The 16,326-nt window shown below is 36.7% G+C and overlaps 1 protein-coding gene across 4 annotated transcripts in view; it reads right to left on the reverse strand.

The window, feature by feature from the left end:
- Nucleotides 1–16,326, reverse strand: part of LAMA2 (laminin subunit alpha 2) — a 627,903-nt gene that overhangs the window by 420,666 nt on the left and 190,911 nt on the right. For all 4 annotated transcript variants that reach the window (XM_066373271.1, XM_066373270.1, XM_066373269.1 and 1 more), the window contains exon 4: nt 701–943. In XM_066373271.1, coding sequence (XP_066229368.1) covers nt 701–943 — 243 coding nt within the window. The remainder of the gene's footprint in view (nt 1–700; nt 944–16,326) is intronic.

Genomic DNA, 16,326 nt, shown 5'->3' on the forward strand with positions numbered 1-16,326 from the left:
CTATTGTTATTCCTAATTTATAGGAGACAAAACCAAGGTTCAGGGATGGCTCAAAATTACAGAGCTGGTAGCAGGTAAAGCCATGGTATGAATCTGTGGCTTAAAGTCAATGAATAAATCTAAAATCTTAACCATAGGGGAAAAAGGATGCTACAGAGAAGTAGAACACTTGGATTAAGCATTAACAAATACACAATAAGCAAAGTCTGACCAAAGAAATGAAACCCACTGTAGCCCTATGTGATGAGAGCAGAAAAACATACAAAGAATTCCCTTTCATTTAGGTTCTTTGTTTGAATTTTATTTCTTTCAAATTTACCTTTGTCCCCTTCTTCAGACCACAGTATACACAGAACTAAAACTTCCTTTAAGGTCTCAATCCTTCTTCAATCATTAGCAATCCTCATTGTCAGAACAGTCTCTTTATATGTAAAATTAATCATTGACTTTTTCACTGAAACCAATTTTCTCTTCTCTGATCTTTATTGGAGATGGGAGATACATACTAGATGAAGGCAGTTAAAATTCTAATCACCTTGGGTTTTTTTTTCTTATTATTTAATAACTCATTTAAATGTATTATACTTCAGTGAAAATCTTATTTTAAAATCTCTGACACTAATTACTGATATATTCAAGTTTTTCTGACAAGCCTATTTGGCCATCTTAAATCTACTTATGGTGAGTTTTCTCATCTTACCTCTCCATTTTCTAAGGGATGTATCTTGGAATAAAATGAAGTGCAGATGACCTCATCGTCTTTGGCATAGGATGGTGGTCCAGTGCGGGGATAAATATTGTAGAGGGTTAGGCACTCGGAGTCCGTCACGGCATGATATTGCCAGGGCTTATATTCAGCATCATCAAGTGAGCGTTCCAAAATCCAGTTTCCGGGCCGTGGAGAGTTAGCTGCTTTCACAATCACATATGCAATCTGGAACACCTAGGTAAGAGTGACAACAACAATGTGTAACTTTGAATTCCAAAGTATTCCCACCATTTTATATCCAATAAAAAGGCTTAATGCTACAATAGATTTTTATTCCATAACCCTTGAAATTTTGTGAAATGATTTTATTGTAACGTGTCCATATTTAATACCTTTTGCTAAGATGAGAAGTTTCATTTTGACTGTCATGTCTTTGAAACAAATGGGTAAAGATTGGTTTTAGCTCTCTAACAACTCACTGACTTCATTTCACCCAAATTTTGAAAGTTCCATTATAATCATGATCACATAAAGCATTCATTACATACCCATTTATTCCTCTTACTGTGTTAGAGAATATGAAGTAGGAGTTAGAAATTCAATGTGTGAATGATAGTGCTGGATAGTTTAGAAGATCTGCTTATTTACATGACCTAATCCTCCAAAAACTACCACTTTGAAGGTGTTAGCATGGTGTAGCAAAACCAACCCAGAGCTTTAGAGGAACAGTCCTCTATTCAAATTGTGGTCTCAGTATTTATATGATCCTATGCTGATTATTTTACTTTTCTAACTTTTACTTTCCATTCTGCAAATGAGGGTTAATCAGTATACCTCTGAGAGGCAATTTGGATCAAATGAGATAATATGTGCAGAGTACCTGGCAAAGGACTCGGCAGTAAATAATCAATAAACATCACTTCCTCTACATCCCCAAATAGAAAATAATGCAGAAGAAATTCTAGTTCAGCAGACAATTAATTAAAGCTGGAACATATTAAATGAAGGGTGTCTGTACTGTGTAAAAATAAAGAGGGGGTTGGGTCAAAGAAAAGCATCAGAGTGAAAATAGAGAGGGTTGTGGCAAACTTTTATTTTCATACCTGCATAAAATATGAAGTAAAAAAATACTCTGGATGTTTTATAATAGTGCATATGCATGTCTTCACCAATACAGTCCAAAAGTAAAGAGAACAGTGCACAAACATTAAGTAACATTAATATGCAATGCTTGGGGTAGAAAGACATAGACAAAGTAATTTAACTTACAATTCCATCATCCATAGGTTGCTAATATATTGTAATTATGAGACATATGAAAAATATACTGATAATAAAGCAACATGAGATGTTTGTGCTCTGAGATATGGGTGCTAAGCAGCTCTAAGCTCGGACTGACTGGAGTAACTGGAAGGATACAACTGGCAGGGCAGACACACTAAATCAGTGTTAGTCATCCTGGTCCCTACCACCCACTAGTGGGAGTTCCAGCTTTCATGGTGGGTGGTAGCGGAGCAACCAAAGTATAAATAAAAAGATAGATTTAACTATAGTAAGTTGTTTTATAAAGATTTATTCTGCCAAACTTAGCGAAAATCTGACATAAAGTACTTGGTAAGTAATTATTATTATATGCTTTAACTTGCTGTAACTCTGCTTTATAAACTTTATAAAGTAAAGTTATTTCCTTACTTTCTAAATCACCATTACTGTGGAACCGGTGGGTGGTTAGAAAATTTTACTACTAACAGAGATACAAAAGTGGGCGGTAGGTATAAAAAGGTTGACTACCCCTGCACTAAATAAAGTGATTAAGGGGTCTGCTTCTGCTGCAGAAAAAATCCTGCAAGAAATGTTCTGGAAATAAACTGTATCTGCTTCATAGTTTGACATGAGACCTTAATTAATGCATAAACAGTATTTATGGTAACTCTAAGAGACTGAATTTAAAAATATGAAAAGTTGGTACAAAAGGGCTAATAGGAGAGGCCCTGATGAAGGTCTTTTGAAATGGTCTGAGGTCCTTTGAGATCTTTGCTGGCAGTTGGGTACACTTATGTGCAGTGAGAGGAAAACCACAAGTCATCAAATGATTGAAAGAAGGGCTAGTATTTGCTTTTTTAGGCACAGTTGTAGAAAAAACCAGTGGTTAACATACTGGAAAACTTCTGTACTTGGTGAATTTCTGTGGCCCAAGTCTCATGTTGGCCTTCTCTCCCCTGAGACCACCTGGTTAACCTTCTCTCCCTGAGACCATATAGTTAACCTCAGCCTGGCAAAGAACAGCCAACATGTCTATTCTGATTGGTCTGCACCTGGTTCTGTTTCATTGACTATCACTACAGGTGGGAAATATTATGAATCTATATTTACATGATATACAGATAAGTATAATTAAAGAGAGACACATAATCATGTGCATATAAACACTTAAATGCACCTAGACCTTCTGGGGAAAATATATGTTATGTTCAAGTTGTTACTTTTGGGGATTGAGAATAAGGAGTCAAGGAGAGAAGAACATACCTATTGATGAACCTGACAGAACACAAAGACAATTGTCTCTGTTGTAAAATAAAACACCCTGGCCCTAATTTCTGGTATTCATGACAATGTAACTAAAATGATAAATACTACAAATAACTAATTTGTGAGTAGTCCGAGATGTTACAATTCTTACAAATCATTTGAAATAGCGGGAATTCAATATTTATTAGAGTTACTTGAGTGGCCAAAATCATTGTAATATGCTTCTTTATTACTTTTTTTTTAGCATAACACTGTTTTATGTTTTTGTTTTGTGTGAATGTGTGACAGAGACAGAAAGAGAGAGAAATAGAGAGAGGGACAGATAGGAAGGGAGAGAGATGAGAAGCATCAATTCTTTGCTGTAGCTCCTTAGTTGTTCATTGATTTCTTTCTCATATGTGTCTTGAACGGGGGCTACAGAAGAGTGAGTGACCCCTTTCTCAAGCCAGTGACCTTGGGTTCAAGCAAGTGCCCATGGGGTCATGTCTGTGATCCCACACTCAAGTCAGCAACCCAACGCTCAAGCTCAAACCAGTGACTTTGGGGTTTCAAACCTGGATCCTCTGCATCCCAGTCTGACGCTTTATCCACTGCACCACTGCCTGGTCAGGCATAGCACTGTTTTTTACTCTGTTTGTATGAGCTTGACCTCCAGTCAACACTACCTTATTTTGTCATTTTTAGAAACTGAGACATATATAGTGTTCATCCTATTAGGCTTCTATGAGCTGAGAAAATTACTTAAACTCTTTGATTCTCTGTTTCCCAATGTTTTTTTTTTTTCCAAAGTCAAAATCATGAAAGAAATATTGAAATAATAAATACAAAACACTGCATGTCTGCTGGGGGGGGGATATATATAATTATTTTAAATTATCATATTTTTGTTTAGAAAAAAATGCTAAGATTTTTTAAAAATCAAAAACAAAAAGAAAATAGCATAGCATAATTAGGTATCATAGGTACCTAATAAGAAAAATAAAAATACACTGAGGTTATGGCTAAAAAAAAAAATTGGTTTAGAAAGCAACTCAGGAAGCAAATATGAGTGAAGGCGAAATTCTTTTGGAGCTACAATGTACACATAGGACTCAGTAGTTTCTGCGTTGGCTCTGGAATAATAGATGAAATCCAGGAAGTAAAGTTATACTAGAAACCCAACAGACTCTTTCTATAATTTAATATAATGGTCAGTCTTAGTGACATGGAAAAGCAGTCATTGCCTTAGAGAATATTAGAAGAGTCTCATTTCAAAACAATATGTCTCTTTCATTTATTATCTATGGATTCTTTCACAGTCCATGCAAAATTAATTAAATGAGTTGGCGTGTAGTATTTTGAATAAACTTTTAAATATGTGGTAGACAGCATTATGGAAAATCACAATGAATAGAGGTATTCTTTGAAGGCGTCAGAGAATGGCTGTGAAAATTTTTACAGTGATTTTCTAAGTGAAAATTGGAGTCAGACTCCAATTTTAATGAGTCTAATAGAATAATTCTCTTTATGCACCTATGCTACTTTCATTAAGTATGTCTTCTCTTTTCAGCATGAAAACTCTTCAAAATCAGTAGTTATAAAACTTGATTTCCAGATGAATAGACCCTAATTTGTATGGGGTGCAGTAAGGAAGGCAAACACCTCATTAAGAGAAGTACAAAATGCTATGATGGCTCGGTTTGATGAACCTTAGATATCAACATGTAATTCCCACTTTTTTTTTCTCTGTTGGAAGGCACTTTTCACAAAGCTGGTGCATGAAGAAAAAGAAATTCAAAATAACTTTTGAAATAATACCAAATGTTTGATATTTTTTATATAACAAAATTAATTTTATATTTCTATTCCATTTGTATGTCACCTAAAAAAATATTAGGTAATTACTTCACTGATGCAGAACTGAATTATTAGATGTTCCTGCCACACTAAGCAGTGTATTAAGACTTAATTTCACCTGACCAGGCAGTGGCGCAGTAGATAGAGTGTCGGACTGGGATGTGGAAGACCCAGGTTCGAAACCCCAAGGTCGCCAACTTGAGTGCAGGCTCATCTGATTTGAGCAAGCTCACCAGCTTGATCCTGAGGTCACAGGCTTGAGCAAGGGGTTACTCAGTCTGCTGTAGCCTCTTGGTCAAGGCACATATGAGAAAGCAATCAATGAACATCTAAAGTACTGCAACAAAGAGTTGATGCTTCTCATTTCTTTCCCTTCCTGTCTGTCTGTCCCTATTTCTCTCTCTCTCTCTTTGACTCTCTCTGTCTCTGTCAAAAAACAACAAGAAAGACTTAATTTCTATTAGGGTAAAATTAGAGAATAGTGTTCTTTCTAAAGAATCCCTCAGTCCCAAGTAGCAAGAAACATACCCAAAGAAACAAGTAACATACTCTCATATACAATGATGCTTCCCAATCTTTTCCATGCCATTGCTGAGATACAGTATTGACACAGCTACAGGATAAAAGGATGGGACCTCATAGCCTTTAATGTGCTTCCTAGAGGCTTTGGCCAGTCTGGGTGCTGGCCAGGGGTTGAATATGTTAGTTCATCTATAACCAATTGGTTCTGACATCCACAACAAAGTTCTAGCACATGTATTGCTGGGTCTGGATATTTTAACAATATTCTCCGCTGTGACTCTAAGGAAATCACTTTATCTTAGTTTCATTGTTTTTAAAAGAATCACAAATCTAGAAAAAATGCTACCAAGAATATCATATTTTAGAGATTTTACTGAGGTTTTTGAGTATCACTAGCCACAATTAAGAGAGCCAGGTCAAAGTATGACTCTTTAATGATGTAACAAAGCCATGGGAACTGTTTCCTATAGGCAGACCCCCAACAAAGCCACTAAAGTAGAAATGAAGGCCATTCGCTATAGAAGATGACATTTCATACTTCTCATAAGACTCAAATTATCTCACCTATTTTTCTTTCCTAATCTCTCTAGAGAACAACCTGTGACCATCTAATTCTGCCTGCTCTTGAGTTCTGCCTCTTTCCACACATCGCTGGCTGACTGTGAATTTCCTAGAGCGAGTCCACATAACAAAGCTGTGTAATTTTGAAAGAGGCTTTGCAATATTCTAATGCCTGCTCTTGCCCATCTCTTTTGGGGGGAAGTATGGGACAGAGACAGAGGGAGAGACAGAGAGAGGGACAGATAGGGATAAACAGACAGAAAGGGAGAGAGATGAGATGCATCAATTCTTTATTGCTGCTCTTTTGTTGTTCATTGATTGCACTCTCATGTGTGCCTTGACCAGGGAAGGGGGGGCTACAACAGATCAGAGTGACCCCTTGCTCAAACCAATGACCTTGGGCTTCAAGCCAGTGACCTTGGACTCAAACCAGTGACTTTCAGGATCAAGCCAGCAACCATGGGGTCAGGTCTATAATCCCATGCTCAAGCCAGCGTACTCGCGCTTAAACCGGATGAGCCTGCGCTCAAGCCAGCAACCTTGGTGTCTCGGACCCAGGTCCTCTGTGTCCTAATTCAATGCTCTATCTGCTGCACCACTGCCTGGTCAGGCCCATCTTTTGAATATTAACGTTCACTAGTGATGTGATGCCATCTCTAGTACACTTTGAAGACTTATCTATATTCTTAGTTCTAATAGCGTGTTTCTCAACTTCTCATATTTATCCATATAGTTATAATCGTTTTTTTGATATTTCACAATATCAAAACCAGTAAAGATCCTCAAGCTCGACACCCACTGGAATAATTTGGGAAGCCTTATAGATATGCATAGAAGACTCTGTGTTTGAGTTGATGGATGTAATTTATATTATCTGGTTTTTTTTTTACTTGAGATTTCCAAAGAGGAAAAAAAGAACTAAAATAGAAACCAATAACAACAAAGACAAGAGGATGAGGAGAGTTCAGCGTTTTTCTAGAAGGTCCATGGTGTTGGCTAATGAGGAAAAGCAGAATCCATGGCCTAAAGTACTTCAAGTGACTGCTGCTGGGGCTGGGGGAAGTCCAGTAGCCTCGCACAGCAGCAGGTCTGACCAGACGCAGGGTGAGAAGTGGGGTGAATGGAGGGAGTTCATTGAAAGTTTGTGTACAATAGAGGATTTACTCAAAGACCCAGCCCCACCAAACTTTAAGTCCCTGAGTTCTTACTCCCCAGCAAACAGTTCTGAGCAATCACAGAAAATAACTGGCTCCTTATAAGCTTAAAAATTCTTCAAAGAACTCATTATACAGATTTTGATAAAACTGTTAGTGGACCTAAGTTTAAGCTCTAAAATAACAAGTGTTTAAATGATCATTTAAACTTACAAAAAATTAACCTGGAAATACATCCAATTACTACTTTCTGGGTGAGTTCTGTGGCCCTTTTTAAATTTATAATTACTTCAAAAAAACATAGAATAATGTAATGGGGAGTCTAGAAAGGCAGTTTCTTGGCCCACTTATACTTTCTTCCAGATAAATTTATTTGTAATAATTTATCATACTGAAATCATCTGCATTTATCAATGAGGTATGATGTGCAGTCCATTAATTCCCCCACCCTTCCCCAAGTGTGTACTAGAGTTGCTGAGTGTCAACCGAATGAGTAGCAGGTAAACAAACGAGCTATTTCACCTCCAGGTAAGTGATTCCCATGTTGCCAGAGAAACAGAAACATTCTGCCCTCAATTAAAACTGATTTTCTTCTACTTACATTAAACTCATGTGAAGTTTATACGTTTGAAAATGAATTACTCCAGAATTTCTAAGAAACAATAATCTAACTGGATGACTAATGATAATCCTTTGAAGATAAAATGTTCAATTATTCAGTGAAATTGTTTTTTTAAAAGGGTTTTAATCATTGCCTAAGTACTTATGGGAAAGTATTTGAAGAATTTCTCTACCTTACTCTGCAAGAAAAAAAATCTCAGCTTCTAGCTCTGAAAAATAACATTACTTTTCAACTCTCTATGTTAATATTTAGATGTAAAGCAATTTCCTTTTTTATTAAAAATATTAGGTTTTCTTTTTTCTTAGAGCTGGACAAGTTGATTATACAGTTGATTGGGAAGAATTAACGAGCAAAAATAGCCAAGGAAACCTGAGATGAAAGAGAAATGAGTGGAAGAATATAGAAATATATTATTGTTAAGTTAAAAAAAAACTGGAGAAAATTGTAGTTCTAAAGCTACTGTTTACAACAAAAGGGACCTCTCAAATAATGGATCTATGACCACTAACACCTCCAAGAAAGAGACACCTGGACTTTTTCTGAAGTGTGATGGAACCACACTGAACCATCTACAAAGTAGTGGTGCCAAAAAAGTAAACTGAAATTAGAGCAACTTTCTTAAATTTAACTATTATTTACACAAAATACAGTAGCAGAGAGGCATGTAAACAGTACCACAGTGATACAATTAGCAAAATTCAGAATGTGAGAAGCTGTAGTAGAGAAACAATATGGTTTCTTTAAAAAATAAACTGCTAAGAAATGAAAAATTAGATTTAGATTAAGAGAGATTTAAGGGCTATGTTAAACAAGTGCAATATGTGACTTCAGGTGCATCCTGATTCAATCCACCATTAAAATTTTGGAAAAAAAATAGGATAAATTTTAATACTTTCTGGATCTTTGTTCACACAGAACAAAGAAGTTGTAGTACTAGTATTAATTTTTAGGTGTGACAATGGGTTTGTTTACAAAAGAGCCTTATCCTTCAGAGATACATACTGAAATATTTATAGAGAAAGTGGTATGTATGGATTTTGCCTCCATATAATCTGGGGGTGGTACAGGGTGTGGATAAGTGTAGAATTAATAGAAGAAAGGTCATGATTTAACTCTTACAGGTGGGTGTTGGGTACATCTGGCTGTATGGTATTCACTATATTTTTATGTATGTTGTGAAATTTTCATAATCAGAATTAAAGGACTGCTAATACATCTCATTTAAATAAACAAATAAATCCCTTTAACATAATGATTTTACCATCACTGGAAATTTGCTGCTTGTCTTAAAAACACTTAATTCCTTTTTCTTTAGTATCTTGATAAATGGTTAACTCTGTTTTATGCTGTGACCACATTGCATTCTGAGCTGAAGAAACAGATCTTAATAATTCTTTCAAATTAACTATCAAACCTGAGAAGCATTGCTGGCTCAGAAGGTATCAAAATTTTAGTCCTGTCTTAAGAAAGCGAGTAATACAAGTGAATAGAATCCAAATGGGAATGAGTAAGGTCCTCCCTCAGCTTATTAATGCATTTAGTATTCCATGCTTCATTAAGTTGCTAACATTTTTAACAGTGTTAGCTGCAGGTGAAAACCAGACAAGCATTTGCCTTCTCTGTAGAACTGTCCTTGACATCTATTCTCTCTGCACCTATTTCTCTCTCATTTAAAACAATCTATCGCTTCAAAAGACTGACCTGCCTCCTGTGAACAAGTCACCGCACAGCATGGCTTTCACACCAGCTACAGGTAAGAGAACAGGTGGGCAGAGTCCTCCATAGACTATGCCAGTCCTTTCAATGAAGTCATCACAGAGCACAATATTGGTGTGAATCACAGACAATCAGAAATGTGACAGTTTAAATCTTGCCTTCTGAAATTTATTCACCCTGGAGAAATACCTGGCATTGCCTTTGTTTTTGTGCTTCTGTAGTCATCAGGGTATGAACCTACACTTTCTCCAATTTATAACATCGCAGACATGAATGAATCACTCTAGTTCAAAGCATTTGGGGAATATGTAATAGCAAAGATTTGTAGTGATGAGAAGAGTTAAGACATATAGCATTAACAGTGTGGAATAGCAAATCAAAGACAGAATAAAACTTTCTGGTTTTGGTTCATGAATTTTTTCAACAGATCAGAGTCATTTAATATTTATTTAATTTTAGAAACTACAAATGAAATAGTATCAGCTATTTACATGCTTGGGTATTGTCCTACTTTCTTATCCTTCTCTTGGCACATTCTTAAGAATGCTCTGTATGCACTGTTGTTCATTACTTTACCACTCCTGTAGCCTATATACCACCTACCAGCCTAATCTAATCACTTTCAGAAGAATTACAAGCAACCTGGTTGGAAAATTTGTATTTTTTTCCTCCTTCTTCATCTTCTTTGAGGTATCTACAGCCTTTGACTATGCTGCTCTCTCCTTTTAAAAAATATTTATTTTAATTTTTTAAATGGCATTTATTTTTAATTCGGAGATTAAAAAAAACCCCCACATTTCCTTAATACAGCTTTTGCCTAAAATGAAAAGTTGAACAACGGCAGAAGAGGGCATAAAAACAGGGGTATACAGAAGACAGCACTGTCTGAATTTCTCACCACGTCCTATGTGGGTGCTTCTGCTCTGGTTCTTCATGACTCAAGTCTTTTTAACAAAAGTATGTCCAATGTTTTATTTCTTAATAATCTTTTCAGTAGATAAAGTAACATTTTATTTAGTGCCTATTTTTAGCAAGGCCTTTCAGCATTCAGAGGTTTGTTTCTGCTAACAAGAGCTTTATGAGATATGTAGAAACTGATCAGAAAATTAAAATGACAGAAGGTAGGTGTGGCAGAAAGAATAATGTCATATCTTAATCTTTGGGACCTATAAATATGTTACCTTATATGGCAAAGGGGACTGTAAATATGATTTAGTTAAAGACCCTGAGATGGGAAAATAGTCCTAGATACTGAGAGTGCGCCCATTGTAACACAAATGTCCTTAAACACAGAAGAGGGAATCAAAAGAGGCCAGAGTGATGGAACATAACAAGTAATCCGCTCATTTTTGGCTTTGATGATGGAGAGAGGGGCCATGAATCAAGGATGCAGGAAGCTGGTAAAATCAAGAAAATTGATCTAGAGCTTTCAGAGGAAATACAGCCCTGCCAAGTAAGGCTCATGTCAAACTTCTAACCTATTAAACTGTAAGATTAATTTGTGTTAAGTCACTAAGTTTATGATAATCTGTTATGAACACAATGGAAAATTAATAATTAGGCAACTTGCTGCACTTCACATGATCAGTAAATTAGGTAGTAAGTTTATAGATCCAGTTTTGTCTAATTTTGCTTTTTGCATAGTAATATCTTTTGTGTCTATGAATATCTAAATAAACTTCTGTATAGAGATATTTTTACATGTTAGTTTCTAACCTAACCCCTTTTTAATATCCCATTTTATATTTCAAACTAACAACTGAATGTCTCTTATGACAATTGAATTTCACTTTTTAAAGAAGCAATTTTGCCTGTTTTACCACCAAATTAAATTATAAGTTGCTAGCAGTGAAAACTATAAAATACTTTAGAAATACCTCTTAATATCTTACACATAATAGATGCTCAACTATTTTTTTTTTTTTTTGTATTTTTCTGAAGCTGGAAATGGGGAGAGACAGTCAGACAGACTCCCGCATGCGCCTGACCGGGATCCACCCGGCACGCCCACCAGGGACGATGCTCTGCCCACCAGGGGGCGATGCTCTGCCCCTCCGGGGCGTCGCTCTGCCGCGACCAGAGCCACTCTAGCGCCTGGGGCAGAGGCCAAGGAGCCATCCCCAGTGCCAAGGCCATCTTTGCTCCAATGGAGCCTTGGCTGCGGGAGGGGAAGAGAGAGACAGAGAGGAAGGAAGGAAGGGGGGGAGGGGTGGAGAAGCAAATGGGCGCTTCTCCTATGTGCCCTGGCCGGGAATCGAACCCGGGTACCCTGCACGCCAAGCCGACGCTCTACCGCTGAGCCAACCGGCCAGGGCGCTCAACTATTTTTTAATTGAATTGAATAGGTGATCAAAAATAGAATGCCAACTCTGAAATGATTTAAGAAACCTCAACATGATATCTATGCATGTCATGGGCCCCAAAGAGTTGGCTTTGACTCCTGGCAACCCTGTGAATGAGTGACATCCACAATATCCAGAACAGCTCCTGTAGACTCATGCCGATGATTTCTTTTATGGAGTCAGTCTAGCTTCATGAGGTGATTTCCACAAGTACCTAAAGGGTGTACCTGCCTAACTGCCTGCCATACATTAGTAAGTACAGATGACATATACTTCATCAAAGACAGAGGAGAAATTCTACCAAGATAACAATCCTAAATATGTATTCTCCCTCAGAAATGAAAATCTTCAAAAGAGAGCACTGTGCCAAGGTTTCTTCTCAAATTGGTCTTTACCCCACATTTTAAGGAGGTGACCTCACTTGCCAGTGAAGTGTGAGGATTGTCAATGAAATAAAAATGAAAATGCTTCAGAGCCTGATGTCATTCCACTTACGATTTAAAGATAAAAGTAGTAGATGACACTCATATAACTATATAAACATTTTCTAAGGATTACATGCCAAAAGTTATGATGAATATTTCTAAAAGGCTACCGCTTTAAGAGGACATATGATAAAGTTATTACAAAAAAAATCACCCTGCAAATTCTGCTTTCTTGATAGTCCACCTAGATTTCTCCTGATTCTTTTTGCTAGAAACCCACCAAATCATAATATAACTATAGTGATGTCAAGTCACAAAAGACTTATAAAGTACCAAGAGCTATATTTCTAAAGCTCTAAAAGGACCCAGAGCATACACACACACTTTGAGAGTATCTCTGTCTCTTTCACAGAGTCTTCACAAAAAGTGCCCTGTTAACACGTTTGACTGCTCATGGCCTTTCCACAGCCCTCCAGGCAGGACTAATTGGCTGTACCTGAAATAAAAATTAAACGTCCTTTCATGTAGCCTTCATAACCTCAGTAAAGCACGGCTAATCAGTGAGTACAGAATGGGATTACCAATAGTGACCATAAACAGCAGATAGTAAATACAGACACTTGCTGAAAGCAGCCTACATTTTGTATGGAGGTATACACATGCTACAACATGGATGGATCTTGAGACATTATACTAAGAGAAAAAAAAAACACACAAAAGGCAAATATTGTATGGTTTTACTTAAATGAGGTAATAAACTCAGAAAGACAGAAAGTATAATGGCCATTTCCAGGGGCTGAGAGGAGGAGGGAGAATAGGAAGTTACTATGTAACGCGTACAGCTTCAGTTTTGTAAGGTGAAAACAGTTCAGGAGCTGATGATGGCAGCATGACATGTGAATGTACTAATCCATTGAATTATACACTCAAAAGTAGTTAAGATGGCAAATGTCATGTTAAATAGCTTTTACCACAATTAAAAAATTAACCAAAATGTGGTCCAAAGTGTTACATACGGCTTGAGTTCAGAAGATAAAGATAATTGGAAAGTGTAACTTAAGGCACTCCCTTTAATTTTGTATTTTTCTATTTTATTTTATTAACATTGCACATTTCCAGAATCATTAATTAAATAAATTATTCTTAACACCGATGGATGAAAAAGCTGATCATTTGAAATGAATTCATTAAGAAAGGTGGCAGTAAAGGTGATGATAAAGCAGAAATGAAAACCTTATTCAAGCAGCATTATTGAGAAAGTGGCATATTCCTGTCCACCACTGCAAAATTATAGCACAGAAATAATACACAGTGTGAAGAAAGCGAAATGAACTATTTATGCTGTATCTTGAATATTATTTATCTTTGCCTCCCAACCTGACTTATTAAATTAATGTAATCATAATAACCCAATGCAGAGAGGCAACTACTCATTACAGTTTTGAACTGATTTTCTTGGTTGTACTATATTATGAGGTCGATTATTCTCTTAGCTGTGTTCATTGTTTCAGCTAATTTGAGATTAATCTCTACATGACCTTCTGACAGCAAACTTGGCTGAAAAGCCACGTGAAAATATTTGCAAAAATAAAACAAAACTGAGGTGTTTTGACAGGGAATATATTACTTTTAATATTTAGACAAACTCTGGCTAACAAGGATGCTATAACCTTTCTTTCAGTACAGTTTTATTATGTTACCTTAATTTGAAAATTATACTATCAACATTTGCGAGTTTAAATAAATAAACTGAACACTGATAGGTGTTGTTGTGGTGAGAGCTCCCAAATTAAATCTCAGGGTTTTATTAAAGATTCTCTAATAAAAAATATTGTCACTCATTGAAATTTAATATATTCTTTCTATATTCTGATATTTCCAATATACGAGTGGTTTAATTCATTCCTCTAAGAAGCTGTATTGCCACAATTGATCACTCAAACAATAAAAATGGAGACTAGACAGTCTCTGACCTTCCTATTGAAATGCAGCTGTGTTTCATATGTGGCAGCCATTAGACAGTTGTGAAAAATTGCCCGCATTCCATCTATTTTAGGCAGTGCTGTTCAGACTTTCCATGACAGAATAAGTATGATATAAAAATTTTAACAGCTCTTTTTCAAGAATTATTTTAAATTAAATTTATTGGGATGACATTGGTTAATAGGACCATATAGATTTCAAGTGTACACTTCTATGATACATGATCTGTATTTTGCATTGTATGCCCACCAACCAAAGTCAAATCATTTTCCATCACCCTACATTTGCTCCTTTACCCTTTATTACCTTCCTATGCCCTTCCCTCTGGTAACCACCCTAGTATTATCTGTGTCTACGAGTTTCAGTTTTATATCCCACATATGAGTGAAATCATATGGTCCTTAGCTTTTTCTGACTGACTTATTTCAATTAATATAATATTCTCAAGGTCCATCCATGTTGTCACAAAGGGCAGTATTTCATCTTTTCTGATGGCTGAATATTATTCCATAGTATTTATGTACCACATCTTCATTATCTCATTCTCTCTTAAAGGACATTTTAGTTGCCTTTATGTCTTGGACACCAATGAATGATGCTTCAGTGATTGTAGGGGTGCATATATCTTTGCAAACTAATATTTTTGTTTTTCAGGTAGACACATAGAGAAGGGGTTGCTGGGTCATTTGGTAACTCTATTCTCAATTTTTGAGGAACTGCCTTCCTGTTTTCCACAGTGGATATACCAGTTTACATTTCCACCAGCAGTGAATAAGCATTTCTTCACCTCCATGTCTCCAACACTTGTTATTACTTGTCATATTGATAATACCTAATCTCACAGATGTGAGCTGGTATTTCATTATAGTTTTGATTTGCATTTCCCTAATAGGTAGTGAAGTTGAACATCTTTTCATATATCTGTTGGTCATTTGTATATTTTTTGGGGGGAAGTGTCTGTTCAGGTCCCCTATTTTTTTTTTCTGAAGTTGGAAACGGGGAGGCAGTCAGACAGACTGCTGCATGCGCCCAACCGGGATCCACCCGGCATGCCCACCAGGTGGCAATGCTCTGCCCATCTGGGACATTGCTCTGTTGCAAACAGAGCCATTCTAGCGCCTGAGGCAGAGGCCACAGAGCCATCCTCTGTGCCCGGGCCAACTTTGCTCCAATGGAGCCTTACTGTGGGAGGGGAAGAGAGAGACAGAGAGGAAGGAGAGGGGGAGGGGTGGAGAAGCAGATGGGCACTTCTCCTGTGTGCCCTGGCTGGGAATCGAACCCAGGACTCCTGCATGCCAGGCTGACACTCTACCCCTGAGCCAACGGGCCAGGGTCCAGGTCCCCTATTTTTTAATTGGATTGTTTATTTGTTTGGTGTTGAGGTGTATGAGTTCTACATATATTTTGGTTATTAACCCCTTGTCAGAGCTGTTGCTTACAAATATAATCTCCTGTTGATTTGGTTAGTTTTTTTGTTTTGTTGTCAGTTTCTTTTGCTGTGCAGAAGGATTTTAGTTTGATATAGTCCCTTTCAATTACTTTTGCCTTTACTTCCCTTGCGTTTGGGGTCACATTCATAAAATGTTCTCTATGGCAAGGTCCAGTTAGTACCTATGTTTCCTTCTATGTAATTAATTGTTCAGATATTTTATTTAGGTCTTTGCTTTATTTTGAATTTATTTTTGTACATGGGGAAAAATTGAAATCAAGTCTCATTCTTTTGCATATGGCTTTCCTAGTTTTCCCTGCACCATTTATTAAAGAGGCTGTCTTTTCTCCATTGTGATTTTGTCTACTTTATCATAAGATATTTGCCCATATAGACGTAATTTTATTTCTGCACTCTCAATTCTGTTTCATTGGTTTGTGTGTCCATTTTTCTGCCAATACCATGCTGTTTTGATTTTTTTTGCTCTGTAAGATATTT

Source organism: Saccopteryx leptura, chromosome 3 (assembly GCF_036850995.1).
Source record: "Saccopteryx leptura isolate mSacLep1 chromosome 3, mSacLep1_pri_phased_curated, whole genome shotgun sequence".
In the NCBI taxonomy this organism is placed as follows: domain Eukaryota; kingdom Metazoa; phylum Chordata; class Mammalia; order Chiroptera; family Emballonuridae; genus Saccopteryx; species Saccopteryx leptura.